At 33.2% G+C, this 16,747-nt stretch overlaps 5 protein-coding genes across 10 annotated transcripts; 1 reads left to right on the forward strand and 4 right to left on the reverse strand.

Annotated features, from left to right (window-relative positions):
• Positions 1–246: 246 nt before the first annotated feature.
• On the reverse strand, positions 247–2,324 carry LOC107265020 (eukaryotic translation initiation factor 4E type 2). Of its 3 annotated transcripts, none has more exons than XM_015733947.2 (6): positions 2,186–2,324; positions 1,553–1,634; positions 1,235–1,477; positions 1,014–1,166; positions 806–942; positions 247–724 (listed from the first exon to the last, which is right to left on the reverse strand). In XM_015733947.2, exons 1-6 carry the CDS (start codon positions 2,203–2,205, stop codon positions 688–690), a joined length of 672 nt encoding a protein of 223 aa, XP_015589433.1. In that variant the 5' UTR covers positions 2,206–2,324; the 3' UTR covers positions 247–687. The 3 variants fall into 3 exon arrangements, with proteins under 3 accessions (XP_015589433.1, XP_015589434.1, XP_024938433.1); XM_015733948.2 differs by having other exon boundaries at positions 1,553–1,625; positions 2,186–2,321; XM_025082665.1 differs by lacking the exon at positions 247–724 and having other exon boundaries at positions 802–942.
• A 142-nt stretch (positions 2,325–2,466) lies between these two features.
• Positions 2,467–4,307, reverse strand: LOC107265016. Its single transcript, XM_015733941.2, has 4 exons — positions 3,937–4,307; positions 3,383–3,626; positions 3,119–3,312; positions 2,467–2,996 (listed from the first exon to the last, which is right to left on the reverse strand). Exons 1-4 carry the CDS (start codon positions 4,238–4,240, stop codon positions 2,803–2,805), a joined length of 936 nt encoding a protein of 311 aa, XP_015589427.1. The 5' UTR covers positions 4,241–4,307; the 3' UTR covers positions 2,467–2,802.
• A 452-nt stretch (positions 4,308–4,759) lies between these two features.
• LOC107264998 lies at positions 4,760–12,894 on the reverse strand. 4 transcript variants are annotated; one of them, XM_025082618.1, is made up of 21 exons: positions 12,755–12,894; positions 12,205–12,417; positions 9,646–12,107; positions 9,453–9,566; positions 9,210–9,362; positions 8,971–9,143; positions 8,795–8,885; positions 8,549–8,728; positions 8,245–8,470; positions 8,065–8,164; positions 7,778–7,992; positions 7,518–7,716; positions 7,200–7,445; positions 6,994–7,113; positions 6,775–6,917; positions 6,504–6,690; positions 6,334–6,421; positions 6,125–6,253; positions 5,888–6,037; positions 5,667–5,771; positions 4,760–5,593 (listed from the first exon to the last, which is right to left on the reverse strand). In XM_025082618.1, exons 2-21 carry the CDS (start codon positions 12,365–12,367, stop codon positions 5,354–5,356), a joined length of 5,484 nt encoding a protein of 1,827 aa, XP_024938386.1. In that variant the 5' UTR covers positions 12,368–12,417; positions 12,755–12,894; the 3' UTR covers positions 4,760–5,353. The 4 variants fall into 4 exon arrangements, with proteins under 4 accessions (XP_024938386.1, XP_015589365.1, XP_015589366.1 ...); XM_015733879.2 differs by having other exon boundaries at positions 12,205–12,385; positions 12,755–12,892; XM_015733880.2 differs by having other exon boundaries at positions 12,205–12,382; positions 12,755–12,887.
• A 461-nt stretch (positions 12,895–13,355) lies between these two features.
• Positions 13,356–15,437, reverse strand: LOC107265017 (60S ribosomal protein L7). Its single transcript, XM_015733942.2, has 6 exons — positions 15,383–15,437; positions 14,725–14,926; positions 14,432–14,607; positions 14,112–14,359; positions 13,759–13,856; positions 13,356–13,512 (listed from the first exon to the last, which is right to left on the reverse strand). Exons 1-6 carry the CDS (start codon positions 15,391–15,393, stop codon positions 13,402–13,404), a joined length of 846 nt encoding a protein of 281 aa, XP_015589428.1. The 5' UTR covers positions 15,394–15,437; the 3' UTR covers positions 13,356–13,401.
• Positions 15,438–15,729: 292 nt separating this feature from the next.
• On the forward strand, positions 15,730–16,703 carry LOC107265021 (EEF1A lysine methyltransferase 1). Its single transcript, XM_015733949.2, has 4 exons — positions 15,730–15,941; positions 16,039–16,186; positions 16,264–16,473; positions 16,542–16,703. The coding sequence occupies exons 1-4, from the start codon at positions 15,789–15,791 to the stop codon at positions 16,673–16,675; spliced, it is 645 nt and encodes a 214-aa protein (XP_015589435.1). The 5' UTR covers positions 15,730–15,788; the 3' UTR covers positions 16,676–16,703.
• The last annotated feature ends 44 nt before the right edge of the window (positions 16,704–16,747 follow it).

The raw sequence follows: 16,747 nt of genomic DNA on the forward strand, positions 1-16,747 counted from the left end.
TGGGATTTGTTGCATTTTGAAGTAACTGATACTGCAATATTTCATAGGACATGTCACACAGGTATAGAAAACTCAATAATTAAATGACTCTGTGTATAATCGGTGACAATTGACACAAGTCCAAACAAATAATAGACAAACTATTTTCATTGCTCGGTCTGCCTGTGTTCTAGGAATGACAAAGCTTCCCAAAGGTACCACCGGGCTGTGGATGAATATACATATAGAGCTTTGAATAAAGTCATATTTTATAACTTTTGTATATTTTGATTTAATGAAAATTTTGGGAAAATGTACATATTTCATAACTTCATTCTGTTCATTCACAACAATTCGTACATCGAGAAAGAAAAAACACAACAGATAACATCCAACCCCCTAAATCTCTTAGGAAAAGTGAAGATGCCTTATTGTTCCATCGATTTTATCGCTTTAGCAATGCATTTCGAACTCTATTATTAATATAATTATTATATGAACATGAACCGAATGAAAAGTTTTGAAAGTAACGGCAAGAGAGGTGTTATCAATTGATAATTATATAATTCAAATTGCAGCCCGTTGCTTTCCGATTACACCGATTGTGATCTGTTTTGGAGCGTAATTAACCATTGGGTATTTGTTGTTTTCTCTGTGCTGCCTTGTCAGCAAATTAACTCAATAGTTGGTGAGTCAAGTTATTTTCAGTCAATGATGTTGATGTTGCGGTATCATATTAAGGTACCTGCAATTCAGTCGTAGGGAATGTTAATGGTCATGTTATGATTAACGTAGTATCATCGAAATTTATGGGAAAATATATTACTTTAGGCTTTCGTTGTGAGTCTTGTACTCCATGGAGGCGCTGGCTGGAAGATGCAATACTCGTCTTAATGTGTCTCTGATTCGTGCTGTCGTCGCAACATCTGATGCAGTTTTATTCCATACACAAATTATATCTTCCTACACATCAAAGAAACGTAAATCCTACAGGATCTTTTTACAGGATGAATGTTATAAGCATAAATACATACCTGAAATCTTATAGATACTACAGCACCACATATTTCCTCTCCGACCATAAACTGTTCACCTAACATTGCTAGAACAAGGTTCTCCCAACACCTTGCCACCAAACCTTTTCTTAACCTAACAATCCACTTTCCACCCCGTTGATTTGCTTCATCCTAAATTAACATTCAATTGTCGCAATTAGGTATACTTTTAAATGAATCAATTTTTTATATTCACTAACCTCCCACATGGGTTTGATGCCAACTTTAAAGAGGTGAAAATCTGTATGTGTTGTAAGGTCTGAAGGCCTTACTAAATGACTGTACAAGCCCCAAAATTGTTCTACACTTGCAAACCTACCAACCAGTTTTAAATTCTGGTCGTAACTTTGTATGTTAGTTTGTTTACCTGGACTGCGCCTACTGTACCACAATGCATATGCATACTGTAACTTGTGCTCGTTCGGATTTATTTCTATAACAGGCTAAAAATAATTGCAATTCATTAGTAAGACCATCTCATATATATCATATCAATTAACAAATTATGTTTTCCATACCATATCTTTGTCAGTTTTCTGAGTCTCTCTTGACTGAGAATCATCGTCTCCACTATCATCGCTGGTCTTCAACCTGTAAGCCCTAAAAGAAATTAATGAATGACAGAGAGATAACACGCATTAGTACAGAAATTTCATGCAATGTATAAACAAACATAAGAGAAATTTAGAGACAACCATAGAACAATGCATATGTAACAAATCAATTTAGCAAGTTCTAATACAAAAAATGGATGCAAGGTAAGTAGCTGTGTTCCAAAAACGTTACGCAGCCAAAAGAAATTCATGTATTATAAAATGATGTTATTAACATTACAAAGTAATTGGTGTTATCATTGTAATAATAATTTCCATTTATAAAACGTGCTTAATGTAGTAAAAAAAATGGACATAGATTCATGTATGTTACTGGCAAATATACAACAGGAAACTTGTATGAGAATAGTACTTATTGGACTGATGATCTTTTGAAATATATAAAAAACATAGTCCTGCAAATTCTCGTAAATTTATTTCAAAATTAACTTTAGTTATACAGTAAAAACATGCAGGACATAACCTTTGAGTCACATATGGGAATGTAAATAAAAAAAAGAGACATGGCAATTTGGCATATGCACTTATGTCACTTACGCGTCGAATTTGTTGGACATGTTTCGGTTAAGGTATAAATATATAGAATATCAATAAAATACTATAAACAATGTCTTTCAAGACGTAGGAATAAAAATACAAAAGCTTCTTGTAACACTTCTCTTACTGTTCTTCTTTCTTGTTTCTGCAGCCGCCAATTGGATTGTCGGTCTCTTTCTACTCCGTGATATTATTCTTGAATGGTGGTAACACCGTAATAGCGCGAATTCTGTTTTTAAAATATACAAAAACAGAAGAAATACAAAAATTTATACATGTCACTTGGTAAACCTTTGGATCATTATTTATTAGTGAAATATCAAGACTGTGATAAAATATTCACATTCACATTTGCACAGAGTATACATATTAGATACCATACTAACAAAGTTTATCATAGATTATATTAAAGGAATATTCTATAATTGAACCACGGATACGGTTATTAAAGTCAATTACATCGACTGGTTTTTTCAACATTGGAACCGTAGCTCAATTACAGAATATATTCTAAACTTATAAAACGGTAAGATATTAATATCACTACTCTCATATGAGTATAATATAAATGCAACGTAAGGATTAAGATTTTGGTTTTAGTGTCCGTTTAAAGTATATTATTTATCACTTTCATTATGCACATTTGTCAGTGCAAAATGTGATTTTAAGTTTTTCATGATTTCTTCTCGCTGATACATCACTTCCTTGTAGCATAATGTCGAATACAGTATAGGACATTGGTACTGCACTGTTTCTGTACATTTTGTATCTCTTCCCTCGTCAATGAATTTAAATTCTGACACGGAGTTCACTGAAAGACAAATAACACGATTAAAATCGGATAGACCAGCATCTAAATTTCATGCCAGTCCCGTATGCATAATATATTGAAATAGATAAGACTGCATTTAAATATGATAAAATTTAACTCACGGCAACAAATGCCATAGAAGAAACAAGTACGATGTTCGGAACTGATCAAAAATCCTTTCTCATCGGGTCTTACAACAAAATGGCCATGGGCTGTGTTTTTGATAATAGGAAAATGACTCAAACGCTCTGTGTATCTTGCCGAGTATTTCCAATGATCATAATTGCCAGTGTCAGCAATAATATCAAAGTCTTCTCTGTAATGATAATAGAAAAAGAATTAGTAAAATGAAGATGGTATAAATCTATATCTTTCCAGATATTTACATGGTAGGATTTAATTTTTTCATATTGCTAAAATCAGCAACAAATTCCCAAACATCTTCTGCCTGAGTATTTTTTATGGTCATCTCGAATGAAACGTGATGTTCCTTCCTGTATATCGCAACCAGATAGAATACAAAGAGACCAAGAGAAACATAGGCCAACGTCCTGGTTTTCCATTTCATCGGATTTAAACCCATGTCTAAAACAGAACAGTTGAGCACCGCTGCGGATGCCGTAAAGAAAACTGAAATTAAAATAAACAAGGTAGAACATTCGAATATTCCGACATTACTGGTAGATCATTAGAGTTTTCAAAGTTGTTATAATCCTATTAATGTCCAAAGACCGATCTCGGTAGTAATAAAGTATACTATACATTTCTCATAACCACATTCATATATTTATTGTACACGATAAGTTACAGCGGAACCAGTATTACAAAGAATGAAAGAAGCCAGATGGTACACGACAGAACGGATCTGTGTGATGTCATAAAAGCATATGTGTGCATCCATAAGATACGCAAATTCAAAATTAACGAATAGCATGCTTACCGGATTTATTATTACTTGATCTCTGAGGTCCACTTCCGGATTTAGTCTCGACAAAACTTTTTGAATGCTTATGCACAACTTCTCCAGCGCGCAGCTGATAGTATAACTTCCGCCAGCGAAGTTCTACGCCATTCTCATTTAGATGGTTTTGTGGATGCTGATAATGCTGGTGCTGGTAGTAATGATGATAATGAAATCCGATACCCTCTCCGATTCCTTCTTCGCGGGCTCCAAATGCTCCTTTTGTAGACGGCCCTGAAGATGACGGGTGCGTTACAACAGATCGTAAACGTATTCGACGCATTCTCTTTGACAACGGAAGAGAAAGATATGCACCAATATTAATTTTCTATTTATTCTCTTCCAAGGAATCGGAGCCAGTGCTTTTGATCCTCTTCGTCTGAAATGAAGGGTGGAAGAAAGAAAGAAAACTGGCGATTATCTAAGAATTGGAATTCTATGGATAAATGGAATGTTTTTTAACTTCTGCAATTATTTTGACACTATAAATGATGTAAATGGATATTGTAGATCTTGGATGAAGTTCACGATCACTCGCATTTTTCGTAGGTAATCAAGTCAAGTATGTCGACTGAGCAGTCCTGAGGTGAGACTGACCAGTTTCGACCTACCTACAGATTTTCATGGTTCGCATACATGAGCATGAATTCTATATGTGCAAATATTTATGCTAAAGACTAAAACGTAAGTTCCATGGAATCGCGCTGGAAATAGAGTGACCGATCGCTGGAATGATGGCCAACAGAAGATTTTGTTTTTGAAGGTATCAAAGTAGTATTAAAGTAATAAATATTACGATGGGTTTGTGTAAAAGGAAATTATTTATTTTGATAATAATAAATGTAATAACATGCTAGTGTAAAGTTTATATAATAGTAGCGATTATTCTTCTTATACTACAATCAAATTGTACTTTGCATTCATCATTTTAAGTTGTTAGAAATAATGCTTTGTCACAATACATAATCATTTTTATCATCCTTCCATGGAAGCAGAGCTACTTAGGTTAAATAAATATGTTAAATATTTATCCAGATAATGTGAATTATGCATAATATAGAATCGGTTGTTTAATCTTGTTTAAATGACATTTGCAAGGCACCATCCTGTGGTCTTATGAATACCAGGTGACTGTTGTTAATAATTTATATAAATTAATATGCTAGTCTTATAAGTTATATTATACATAATTTACCAAAGAATAATGTCAGCCGGTTGTCCCTGATTTGCTAGTGTAAATTTGAAAAGCACAGTGTGATGATTAATTTATGATTCATCTTAGAAATTTAAAAAACAGTTTATTTATATGCGTCATATATGGAAAAATGTAAGCATACAATTTCAATTTGTGTATGTTGATCAACTTTTTCAAGCCTACGTTTATGATCTTACGTCATTAGCTTCCATTGCTGGTCATACTGGGAATTTTGACGTATGTATCATTGTCCAGAGTATTACTCGTTTCTTCTGCACTGTTTCTTACACTTTCTTGAAGCATAGATTTTGCTTGTTGTGACAATAAATCCTTGATCCCCTTTATAGGGCTCATTGATTTAAAATCAAGAATTCTTACTAGGCCACACTGATGACCTGTTGCGAGCCATAAGAAACTCCAGGTATTTGGATTCCATGTGAGCTGAAGGATAGAAAAATAACTATCTGGTGTTGATATAAAGGCGATAATTCACAGAACAAAGTAATTTACTTACTCGATTAACAGATACGATGGGATACTGTTCTGCATTCACAGGCGTAAGTCTATCTATTATTAACACTTGTGCTTTTCCACCTTTCGTACGGATTTTCTTTTCGCTCTGCAAAATTACACGTTTTTAAAATTATACTAAGTATCATGGAAATGACATATAACACCAAGTTGTGCTTTAGTATAACTTTATAACACTACAACCATTCGTTCTAATTTACTAACCGCAGCTGGTTCACAAAAAATAATTCCAAAATCATTTTTGAATCCCTCGTAAGTGTCAGGCATATAATTATACTTTTCATTCTTGCTTTTCCGCTTCATTACATTTTCCTCTGGTTTCTTCAAATTGACTATTTGAACAAAAGATGATACCTGATTGCATAAAAATAAAATATTTTTCTGGTTTCTTCTGAATATACTCTTATTACTACAAAAATAATTTAAAAATCATATAGTTACCTCTCTTCTTTTTGGAAGTTTCTTCTCCATATCTAAACCATAGAGTAATTGACCAGCAAAAATTGTCACTACTTCACCAGCGAGATTTCCTTGTGCCACGGCATTAGCCGGGTCGGATACGCTTATACTCTGTGATTAAATATACTTACTTTTATACTTTTACTTCACTCTCGTCAAGACTTTATAATTGAACTGTATTAGATACTTACGTAAGTTGTGGAATTGGTGACTAGAAGAGGAAAGATCTTGTATCCATGCTCACGTAATGGAATAAGATATGAATTTGTGTGATTCAGACTGAAACGATATGTTGATACAATTTTTGGATAACAGGAAAATACATAAAAAGTAAGTCATAATAAACATGTAAAATAAATACCCAAAAACATCATCGTAACTTGTTACCGCTGCTGGCCAATGAGTCATCCAAGTACCACTTACTAGCATTCCTTTTTTCACAATATTTTGTGGTTCGCTGGTATTTTCTAAATCCCAGAATTTATAGCACGCATCCATGCCACCAGTAGCCAGAAACCGTTTGCCACTATATGGAACTAATGATACCACTAAAAAATCATTTGATTAGCAATGCCCAAATTTTTAGTCTTTCCAACAGATGTTCACACATATATTGAGCAAATTTTACTTACTCATAACTGTATGAGCATGAGCAAAAAAGTGCTGGAAAGCATTGAAATACAATGTTGTTCCACGTTTTCTTGTGAGCAGAGGCGAAAGAATTAAAAGATCCCATAAAGCTACATAACCATTTGAGAAACCAGCAACAATGGTACTAAAATAAAAAATAAAATGGATTGTTACAATTAAAATAGTAGTCATTAATATTTTCCGTTAAGAAAAAATCTTACTCGTGTCCCTGTTCTTTGGTCCAGCATAATTGAGTACACTGCCAATTTTGTTCTCCATTCTCGTACATAATATTATTCACAACTAGCGTTAATACTGGGTCAGTCTTGTAAATGGGTAAACTGAAATAAAATTGCGCAATGATAATTCCGTTATTGGATTTAATTAAATGACGAAGATGAATGAATTAATTATCAAATTCACTTACTTGCTTGCTGCGTTATGAACAAATCCTAACTCCTCTGGAAAGGGCAAAGAATAGATATGTACACATCCATCGGAACATGCAGTAGCTAGTAGTCCCATTCTTTTCAATGTATTTTTTTTCTCTTTGGAGTTGAATAATTTCTCATTCTCATAACATCCGGATGGACACCATTCCATACACCAAACTGTACCATAATCGTGTGCAACTGCATATGATAGCGCTGGTAGAGAATTTTTATTTTTAGATCTAAAAAGTAACAAAATAAATGTTGAAAGATTTATAAATCTTATATTATAAATGGCTAGAAGTAATACTGACTCATGATCCAATTTGCCTATATTCCATATCTGTATTATGTTTCTCCCCTTATATGCTTTTCCAACAGTATATTCACTTTTCATAGAGGGATGACAACTCAAAGCTAAATATTGGTTTGCATTGTCAGCGAACATCGGTGTTGGTATTGGTAACCAAGCCATGGCCCATATTGGACCACCCACGAAAAACATAGGTACACCTGTAAAAAATATAATGATATTATATGAAGTAATAGAAACAGTAAATCAATAAAAACTTACCAGTATCAAGACTTGCTTCGAATCTATTGAAGTGCTTCCAATTATGTTCTCTATCTGATTCCTTAGACCGGTTTTCTGGTTTTGGCTTAATTGAACTTACAGCAATAGATTTCTCTACATTTGGCAAATACTGTGCAGCCTCTTGGTTCTTTAGTAATGTAAAACTATTTGGGACAAATGTCTCATAGAGATTCAATCGATAATTTTTCAATTCGCTAGCAATAGAAAAAAAACTGCGATCAACTTTTTGTCACTTATATTCCCAAAGAATAATTATTAATACATACAATTCCAACGTCCAATAAAATGCCGGACTATAAGTCTTACTCCAACTTGGAAATCGAGTCTCATCCAAGGTTAAAAATTCCATTTTATTACCAGTCCGTTCTGCAAAATGAAAACAGTGTGATTAGAGTCAAAAGATTCATTCAATATATTCAGAAGCCATCATATTCTTAAAATCATACTTATTTTTCTCGTGGTTATTTCACGCTTTGTATTTAATGAGACATTTTTATTATCTTCATCGTCATCGTCATCATAATTGTCACTGCTCTCGTTTACATTTAATTCTTTGCCTGCATCTGAATCCGATTGTGAATCGAGAACTTCATCAGGATGTTTTTCCATGACGTGACTTGCTATTTCATTTTTACATTCCGTTTCAAATTGACAAATCTTGCATGTGTAATTCTGCAAAGGCAAAATACAAAAACTTGTCAGTCACTTCTACGAATAATATCCTAGGACTATCATGAACTCTATACTTACAGTAGGTGGTGAAAGTTCACATTTGAGATAATGGTCGCTGATAAGATTCACCGAAGGAAAGGTGGCTATGCAACCAGGATGCTTACATGCAGCAGCTCCTGTCGAAGACAATTCCTTGTTCCATATCGTTTTTAAAATTCCAGGTATTTTCTTTCCAGTTGGTTGTTTTATGAGATTTTTCTGTACGGATGATTTTTTTTTATATTTATAAAATTACAACAATGAAACATGTCATGAAAGACTTACAATTGCAGGAGAAATTACTCGCATTTTCTTTGCTGCTGGACCATCATCCTCCTTCACGAGTGCAGTAAATTCCGAAATTTTAGTTATTGCCCTATTGTTAATTAAGAATTACAGTTTTAATTAATATGTTTTTATCAAATATATTGTTATCTTGTATGTTCCATAATTGTACTTACTTTTCTGCAGCTTTACGTTTACCACTAGTGCGTACATTTACAGTATTTGATATTTTTAATAATTCTTTTGATTGTGAATCACTAGTTTTATGCGCTCGCTCATGTATTTCAAGTGAAGAAGGCATCATAGTACGATTACAAATTTTACAAGTCACCAGTAAAGCTGTTCTTTCCTGTAATAAAACAATTGTATTTCAAAATGTTTCATCTCATCGATAACAATTTATTTCTGTACTTACATCCCCCGATTTCCCACAAAATAGCATATGCGATATAAAACCATTCACACTACGTTTAGTCGTTGAACACATTTCGCAGGTAAGTATACCTTTTTTCAATTTTCTAGCATCGACCAAAATTTTTTGTAATAATTTAGTGTCGTTCTCCAAATCCTAGAATAATGACAATTAATATATTTTTAAAAAGTGCCTGTGCAATTATTTGATAATTTTTGTTACGTTTAAAATTCCGTATGTGCTCACCAATGGTTCATCTCCTTCACACCAGCTCATGTTATTGTGCTTTTTTAAATTGTGCATGGTCCATTGTTTTTTCATTACTTCTGCATCGCATTTAACGCATTTTACATTTAAAACCTACAATGGTGGTAATTGTAGACATTAAGGACTTCTAAAGTAAGATATAAAAAATCCTAAATAATATAGAAAAACTAACTTCTTCGTTAGATGGAACATTCTTTATCTCTGATTTACTGGGTTCCTTGGCTTTAGTAGATCCTGGCATCCTGGGGGTATATTCTGTATCAACTCGCCGTCCTCGTCCTCGTCCTCTACCACGACGACCACGGCCTCTGCCCCTTGTCCTCCTACCTACAGGTCGACCTCTACGCTTAGGCGATATTTCTTCTTCATGAAAAGACTCTTCATTATTACTTTCATCACTTAATTCTTTAACTTCCGTTAGATGTGATTCTTTTCTTGCAGATCGTTTCGGACGACTATGATTTTCCTGAGGTGAAGTTGAATCTAATTCGTGCTTTAATTCCTGGTAATTATTTTGCTCAACGATATTAGCCTCATGAGTCGTTTGAGGATCTGAAGTGTTAGAAGGTTTTTTTTTTGGTCTTCCTCTTGCTTTTCGAACGGGTAAAGTAATCTCTTGGCAGGCTTCTTTCTTAATTTCAGAAGATTTATATTCGTATTCTCTGATAGAATCTACAGGCGGTTTATTTTTCACATTAGGAGGTTTCGTGTCGATATCATTAATCATTTTTTCCTGACATATTTCAGTTTTATTTTCCTCATTCATTTTAATAAGTTCATTACGACCGTTCCGATGTCGTTTAATTAGTGGAAACGTTATGATTAATTTATCTGCACTGTCATCTTCGCTAACAGATTCAGTTTCAGGTGATCTTCGTGCATCTTCAGAATTTTTCTCAGAGAACTGTTTATCGACAGGCACGTTCACTTGAACTTCATTATTTATTGAACAGTCATTAGTATCCCTTGATGATTCTACTCGTTTACGTTTACCTCGTAGTTTTTTAATGGAACTAACAGGATTTTGTATTTTATTCTGAACTGAAGGTTCCTTCATTATTTTGTCATTCTTGACAGAATTATTATCATTGTCAGAAAGCACTGATTCTCTGTCATTACTCATCTTCTTATCCTCTATCATTTCACATATGCTCGTAGTATTTTTAATTTGAATTGAAGTACTTGCATTTGGACTTTGGTTAAATCTCAGAGAAGTTCTATCACGTGTTATATTCAATTGTGCAGATTCCTCTCTCTTATTTGTATCACTTGATGTTGTCCTAATAGAACAGACCTGACTTCTGCTATCAGAATTAATTTTATTCTGTGTGCTTTCTTTTTCTTTTTTCTCTTTATATTTAGTATCATTCAATGATTTGCGTCCTTCTAAATAATTTATAAGAAACTTTTTAGAACTTGCAGTAGGAGATTTTGCAGATTTCCCCTCATTATTTAATAATGTTCCATCTAGTTTTGATTTATTAAGATGGCTTTCACTGGAAGCATTAGTTTTTTGAGAATTTGGTGAACTAACGCCGGTGTTATGTAAATTGTTCTGAAGATTTTCGCTAGCAATTGTACTTTCAGGAGTACAATTCAGTGTTTCACACGATTCGCTCATAAGAATATGAGGATTGTTTGATTTTGCAGTATTTGATATAAATTTCATTCGCTTATTCTTAGAAAGAACTATACGATTCTTCTTATTGTATTCTAATGTACTTGAAACCTTTTGAGATGCTGTTTCTGACTTAATACATTTAATTACTTTCTTTGACGCTTTTTTATCATGCACTTCGGGAGAAACAAGGTCAAAATCATTTTGTGTGTCATTTCGCTTAGTACTAACATCATCAGAATTCTCGGTATGTAACTCTGAAGCCTCGTTATGTGATATATGTCTTGGAGAACTGGTCGGATATTTAGTAATGACGTTAGACGAAACATTGTTCTTGGCTGGAATAAGCTCGTTAATTTTTTCAAGGACTTTAGATTGTTTCTTATTTCTCGTTTTCTTTGTATTCGATGAAGTAATATTCGCACAGTCTTTGGTATTGCGTTTATCTCTCATTATTGTTTCCGATGAATCCATTTTGCTATTATCATCCAATAATTTATTTTCAATAGATTGTACCTCTGTATGTAACTGGACAAAATTATTTTTAACATTTTCAAGCGAGGATTTAGTGCGAGAATCTTTGGATTTACTACCTGATCTTGATAGCTTTGGAACTTGGATATTACTCTTCTTTTCAATGATGTTCATTGATCTCTTTTTTTCAGAGTATACATCTTCTTTGTCTTTGGGCAACACTGTGGGTGACACTTTCTTATTGCATGATTTTCTCTCATGTTTTGGAATAGTTTTAGATTCCTTTGGATTCAATAGTAACATTTTTGTTGCATCATCTTGCTTGTTTTTAGTTGGTTGGTGATCATTAGCTATCACAGTAGGAGCCTTTGATTTATTTGGGATCTTATTACTAACACTTTCTTTTTCAATACTGGAACTTTTGCTTTTTGAGAAATATGTGCTAGACATTAATTTAGATTGTCTGTTACTCTTTTGTGCACTTACGTTCTTGGGCGTTACAGATATTTTCGAGGAATCACTGTCCATAGTCGATACCTTTACTATAATGGGAATACAATTCATAAATTATGATATCATATTATTATTACAAATAACTTTAGTAGTCAATCTTATATAAAATTAAATTATAATAATTACCACTCTTAATTTGGCCACTGAGTCTAAGACTTTGTAACACAGTGGGTGTAAGAATAAACATTTTCTTCTGTTTATTAGGATCCATTAATTTCAATATTGTTTTATCTGGTGAATCTGTTTCACTTGGAGATATACTTGGACCAGGTTTCTCCAGACCACTCATTGTGAATATAAAATTCTTCTGAAAAGAAATATTTATCCCCTATAAACATACTAAATATTAAATAAACAAGTAACTTATACAATACAAGATTTAAAAAGGAATCAATTAAATATTAAAAAAAAATCAAAATTCACGAAAATCGCATATCAAATATTCTATCAAGATGAAATATTCCTAATGGGAATCGAACGTGAGTTTAACAAGACGTAGACGAACACCATGCCACTTACACCAAAGTCATAACCGGTCACATAAGTTAACTCGACATTCAGATGTAACAAGTTTTTAAAAACGCAAAAAAAATATTTAAACCACTACTTTCTTTCGCAATGCAGATAATTACCACTGTATAACCACGTAATCATTAAAACTTCGAATATTACTTACATTTCAGCATAAATGAAAGGTTACACCAGCGAATACAATCCACTGAGCATGTGGTTTATCACTGTTTATTTCTAACAGTAGAAATAACGACATGATACTGTAATTACAACCGGCATGATTTACAGAAAGATATTAAATATTAGATAAGAAAAAATTATATTTGCAGAGAGAATATAAAATTCGTCGAAATTCTGAATACGGGACGCGAACCTGCGACCTTTCCTTTCTACGTCACAATTGACTTCTCCATTGGTAGTTAGTATAGTATGCAATGAATCCAGAATATATGCGCATGCTCTTGCGCCATGCACTAATTTCATACTTTCTCTGCATATCGCATAAAAAAATTATATTTTTCCGAGAATTAAACATTGAATTACGTAATTCAAAAATCTATTAAAGTAACGAATACACGTATGTTTGTAATGGTAGAAGCCTTTAGTTTTGATGTCGGTAATATTCAGTTTTATACTGTATAACATATAATATACAATTAGTTTTTTATCTCATTTAATTGTTCATTGATACTCTGGTTGCAATAAGGCTATTAAACAATAAGGAATGATCATTGGGAAGTGTGGTGTAGCTATGGTAGAGTTAATTGATTTTTAGGACGTATAGTTTTATTTGTCAAGTTTATTGTAAATCTAAACCATTCGTCTGAGGAGTTCGTTGATTTTGTCCTCACGGTTTCCAAAGTCACCACCCTCGACGTAGTGGTTGGTCTTCTTGCGCCATCCGCCGTTGGGGGTGTTTAGCTATAATAAAAACATGTTTATATTTCTATAATTTTTTCGAACAAATCGATTATTGTAAGCAGCAGTAAACTGATTGTTGGTTTTGATATTGTTTGAGATTTTTTTAACCTCACAACGAGAAGTGTTGATTGGCAGAAATAAAGAATCTCGTATTACTTTTCGACATAGTAGGAGGTAATAGAACATGGGTTGGTTCCACCACCATGCCTATGTCGTGAGAAAAACTTGATAGACAATGTATTGTACCTTGAAAGGCCAGAGGAAGTTGCTGGCATACTTGAATTTGACGCCAACGGTAAAGATCTCATGGATCAAATCTTCAGTACAAATGATGCCAGAGCGACCTAAAATAATAAAAATATTAGAGGTATTAATATTATGAAATTTAGTAATATGTTCATTGAGAAAAGTTAAAATGTGTGTCCGAACTCTTGTCTGACCCATCTGCATATTTTAAGGATGGATATTTTCAAGAGTTCTTATTATGTTTGACAAGATGGAAAGAAGAAGTTTAATGTTCAACCACTCCCATGGACTTGTCAAATAAAATGGAAGATTATCAGTTAAATTATTAATGCAATCTTGCTAGATTTACTAACCCAATTTCCTTTCGATGATTGAATTACTCGTGATCGGAATTCGCTGGTTGTTGATCTTAGCAAATCCACGTTTATAGATCAATTCGCGAACAGATTTCAGGTTAGGGTATCCCCAGGTGATGTAGGGCTCAACGATTCGCAGCATGTTAATAGTGGCTTTGTTTAATCTTACAAACACACCATTGTTAATCTGCTTCAGACGGAAAAGCTGAAGTACTTTGCGGACCTTGGGAGCAACTTGATTAACACTAAAAAGTAATTACATATTTAATTACACACCATAAATGATCACTTACAAATGTTTAATGATTCCTGCTTACCCACGAATACGGATGACAAAAGCAAGACGAGCTTCTCCAGGAATATAATAATTTCCACGATTTTTAGCTTGTCTAATCAACCTAATCTCATCACGCTCCTTAGTTCTGTACTCCTTAACATAACGCTCAGCCCTTTTGAAGATTTCTTTCCTCTTCTTGTAGTGATCTGCACGGCGCTATGACACAAATGATTATAAATCGTTTATTATCAAAGTACTCTGATAATGGTAATAAATAATAACCACAATACTAAATTTACTAAGTATATATAGATATATTGATATTATAAATACCTTGATCGATACTTGGAGTCCTGCAACTTTAGCATTATCGCGACGCTTTCTCCTCTTGAGTACAGACTCAGGAACGGCCGGCAATTTTTTCCCTGCAGGAGCAGCTTTGGCAGCTTTAGCAGCTTTGGGGGCTGCTGAAGCTGGTGCAGCAGGAGTAGCTGGTGCAGCAGGAGTAGCTGGGGCGGCAGGAGCTTTCTTCTGCCTGAAAAGCCAAACAGAACCATTGTAAACAATCTTCTCTTAAGGACTACCTCATTCAAAGTAGCAAGCAGAGCTCCAAAAAGTAATTAGGTTATAATACATCAACTGCAGCCTCTTACTTATTTTCAAACAAACATTACACAAGGCATCTTCCAAGATTCCTTTTTCTTTTTTGCACATATTCAGTATATCATGTCGTATTTTAATACATTCGAAATTTTAGAATTATTACATTTATGCTTGAACACATGTTCAATGTTTCATGTGGAGGCCTAGTCTACCCAATGGGTTGTCACATTCATGTCTTATTCCTCGAAAGAATAAAATATTGCAAAAACTAAATTATAGAAATTATATATCAATATTAGAAGAATTGATTTTACGAGAATATAAGAATATTTTTAGCTTTAACGCTATCGATGTTTAATGATTTCTCTATCATATAAAATGCACTTACGTATCCGCCATTCTCGCACTTGGAAAAGAAATCACGAAGCTCTGTGCACTTCACGCCAGACAATTCCCTAGAGTGAACATAGCTGCACATACAAAAGAATCGATTTGACGTAGGTGGAAGAATTTCAAAGTATAAAAAATTAATTACAGTAGTTTAATTATATAAATGTATTATTTATTGAAATAGCCATAAATATTAAAAAGTAATTAAACCTTACATTATTCATAATTATATGCAGTTTTTTATTTTTATATAATGTGAAAAAAATATTACTTCAGGTTGAAATCCTTGAAGTATTCGACGTTAACAATTCTCCCAACATAAATAACTTAATTTTAAAAACCCTGCACCTACAAGTGCACACGAGTTCACTTTCTCTATAAAATTGTAAATAATTATTGGTAAAATGGAAGAGAACGATGAAGACATGCCACAATTATCATCCAGTACACTCACTGCACTTCAAGAATTTTATAAAGAGAGAGAGGAACGCGAAAATCAGTTGAAAAACATTGTGGAACACAATCAAACATTGGATGTGACATTCGATGAGGATTGGGTAAGTTGCCTCACGTGTTTCAAGAAAACGCACAATAAAATTGAGACTGTATTATAATATAGTTTAAAACTTAAATAATAATTATTGAAAATTACAGCAATTGAGTCAGTTTTGGTACGATGACGAAACTGTTGAAACTTTCATTAAGGGAGCAATGAATGCAACAAAACCAAACGGTAAAATTGCATTAATATCATGTCCGACTTTGTATAGTAGAATGAAAAAAGCTGCTGGTGAAAGACATGGTAATTATTGCTCTTGAAAAATAAATATTAGTACCTTCTAATGTAAAAAGTCATTCAATGTAAAATTATTTTTCTAGTTGTTCTATTAGAATATGATCAAAGGTTTGCTGTATATGGATCAGATTTTATTCCATACGATTATAAATCTCCCTTGGACATTCCAAGAGATCTATCCAGTTATTTTGATCTTGTGATAGCTGATCCACCGTTTCTATCAGAGGAATGTTTAATGAAAACGGCTGTCACTATTAAATTTTTATCAAAAAAAAAGATTATACTTTGTACAGGTAATTATTACAATTAATGTACCATATTTCATATTAACAACCTAACAATATTACTTTTCTTCTCTAAGGGGAAATAATGGCTTCTTTGGCAGAGAGGTTATTGGATGTAAATGTATGTAATTTCATTCCTCATCATAAAAATAATCTAGCAAATGAATTTCGGTGTTACTCGAATTTTGACTTCGACAGTGCAATAGAATAAATAATATTTTGAATGATTTTGATGTAAATACTTTTTTCCTTCTCCTGAAAGTTCTTATCATTGCGAGATTAA

This window comes from Cephus cinctus, unplaced genomic scaffold (assembly GCF_000341935.2).
Source record: "Cephus cinctus unplaced genomic scaffold, Ccin1 Ccin1_scaffold0215, whole genome shotgun sequence".
Lineage (NCBI taxonomy): Eukaryota > Metazoa > Arthropoda > Insecta > Hymenoptera > Cephidae > Cephus > Cephus cinctus.

What these genes read in the sequence shown, in the direction of transcription:
- LOC107265021 (XM_015733949.2), top strand. Translation starts at nt 15,789, where the DNA reads ATGGAAGAGAACGATGAAGACATGCCACAATTATCATCCAGTACACTC. An exon ending in TGACATTCGATGAGGATTGG is followed by an intron (nt 15,942 to 16,038) that starts GTAAGTTGCCTC and finishes TGAAAATTACAG; the next exon opens with CAATTGAGTCAGTTTTGGTA. An exon ending in AAAGATTATACTTTGTACAG is followed by an intron (nt 16,474 to 16,541) that starts GTAATTATTACA and finishes TTCTTCTCTAAG; the next exon opens with GGGAAATAATGGCTTCTTTG.
- LOC107264998 (XM_025082618.1), bottom strand. Translation starts at nt 12,367, where the DNA reads ATGAGTGGTCTGGAGAAACCTGGTCCAAGTATATCTCCAAGTGAAACA. An exon ending in GTGAAGGAGATGAACCATTG is followed by an intron (nt 9,363 to 9,452) that starts GTGAGCACATAC and finishes TCATTATTCTAG; the next exon opens with GATTTGGAGAACGACACTAA. An exon ending in TTTTTTGTGAACCAGCTGCG is followed by an intron (nt 5,772 to 5,887) that starts GTTAGTAAATTA and finishes GTAATTTTGCAG; the next exon opens with AGCGAAAAGAAAATCCGTAC.
- LOC107265020 (XM_015733947.2), bottom strand. Translation starts at nt 2,205, where the DNA reads ATGTCCAACAAATTCGACGC. An exon ending in ATGTCCAACAAATTCGACGC is followed by an intron (nt 1,635 to 2,185) that starts GTAAGTGACATA and finishes AATTTCTTTTAG; the next exon opens with GGCTTACAGGTTGAAGACCA. An exon ending in ACTCACAACGAAAGCCTAAA is followed by an intron (nt 725 to 805) that starts GTAATATATTTT and finishes ACTGAATTGCAG; the next exon opens with GTACCTTAATATGATACCGC.
- LOC107265016 (XM_015733941.2), bottom strand. Translation starts at nt 4,240, where the DNA reads ATGCGTCGAATACGTTTACGATCTGTTGTAACGCACCCGTCATCTTCA. An exon ending in AAAAAATTAAATCCTACCAT is followed by an intron (nt 3,313 to 3,382) that starts GTAAATATCTGG and finishes TTATCATTACAG; the next exon opens with AGAAGACTTTGATATTATTG. An exon ending in CTTCTATGGCATTTGTTGCC is followed by an intron (nt 2,997 to 3,118) that starts GTGAGTTAAATT and finishes TTTGTCTTTCAG; the next exon opens with TGAACTCCGTGTCAGAATTT.
- LOC107265017 (XM_015733942.2), bottom strand. An exon ending in AATCATCGAAAGGAAATTGG is followed by an intron (nt 13,857 to 14,111) that starts GTTAGTAAATCT and finishes TTATTATTTTAG; the next exon opens with GTCGCTCTGGCATCATTTGT. An exon ending in ACTTCCTCTGGCCTTTCAAG is followed by an intron (nt 13,513 to 13,758) that starts GTACAATACATT and finishes TTTTTATTATAG; the next exon opens with CTAAACACCCCCAACGGCGG.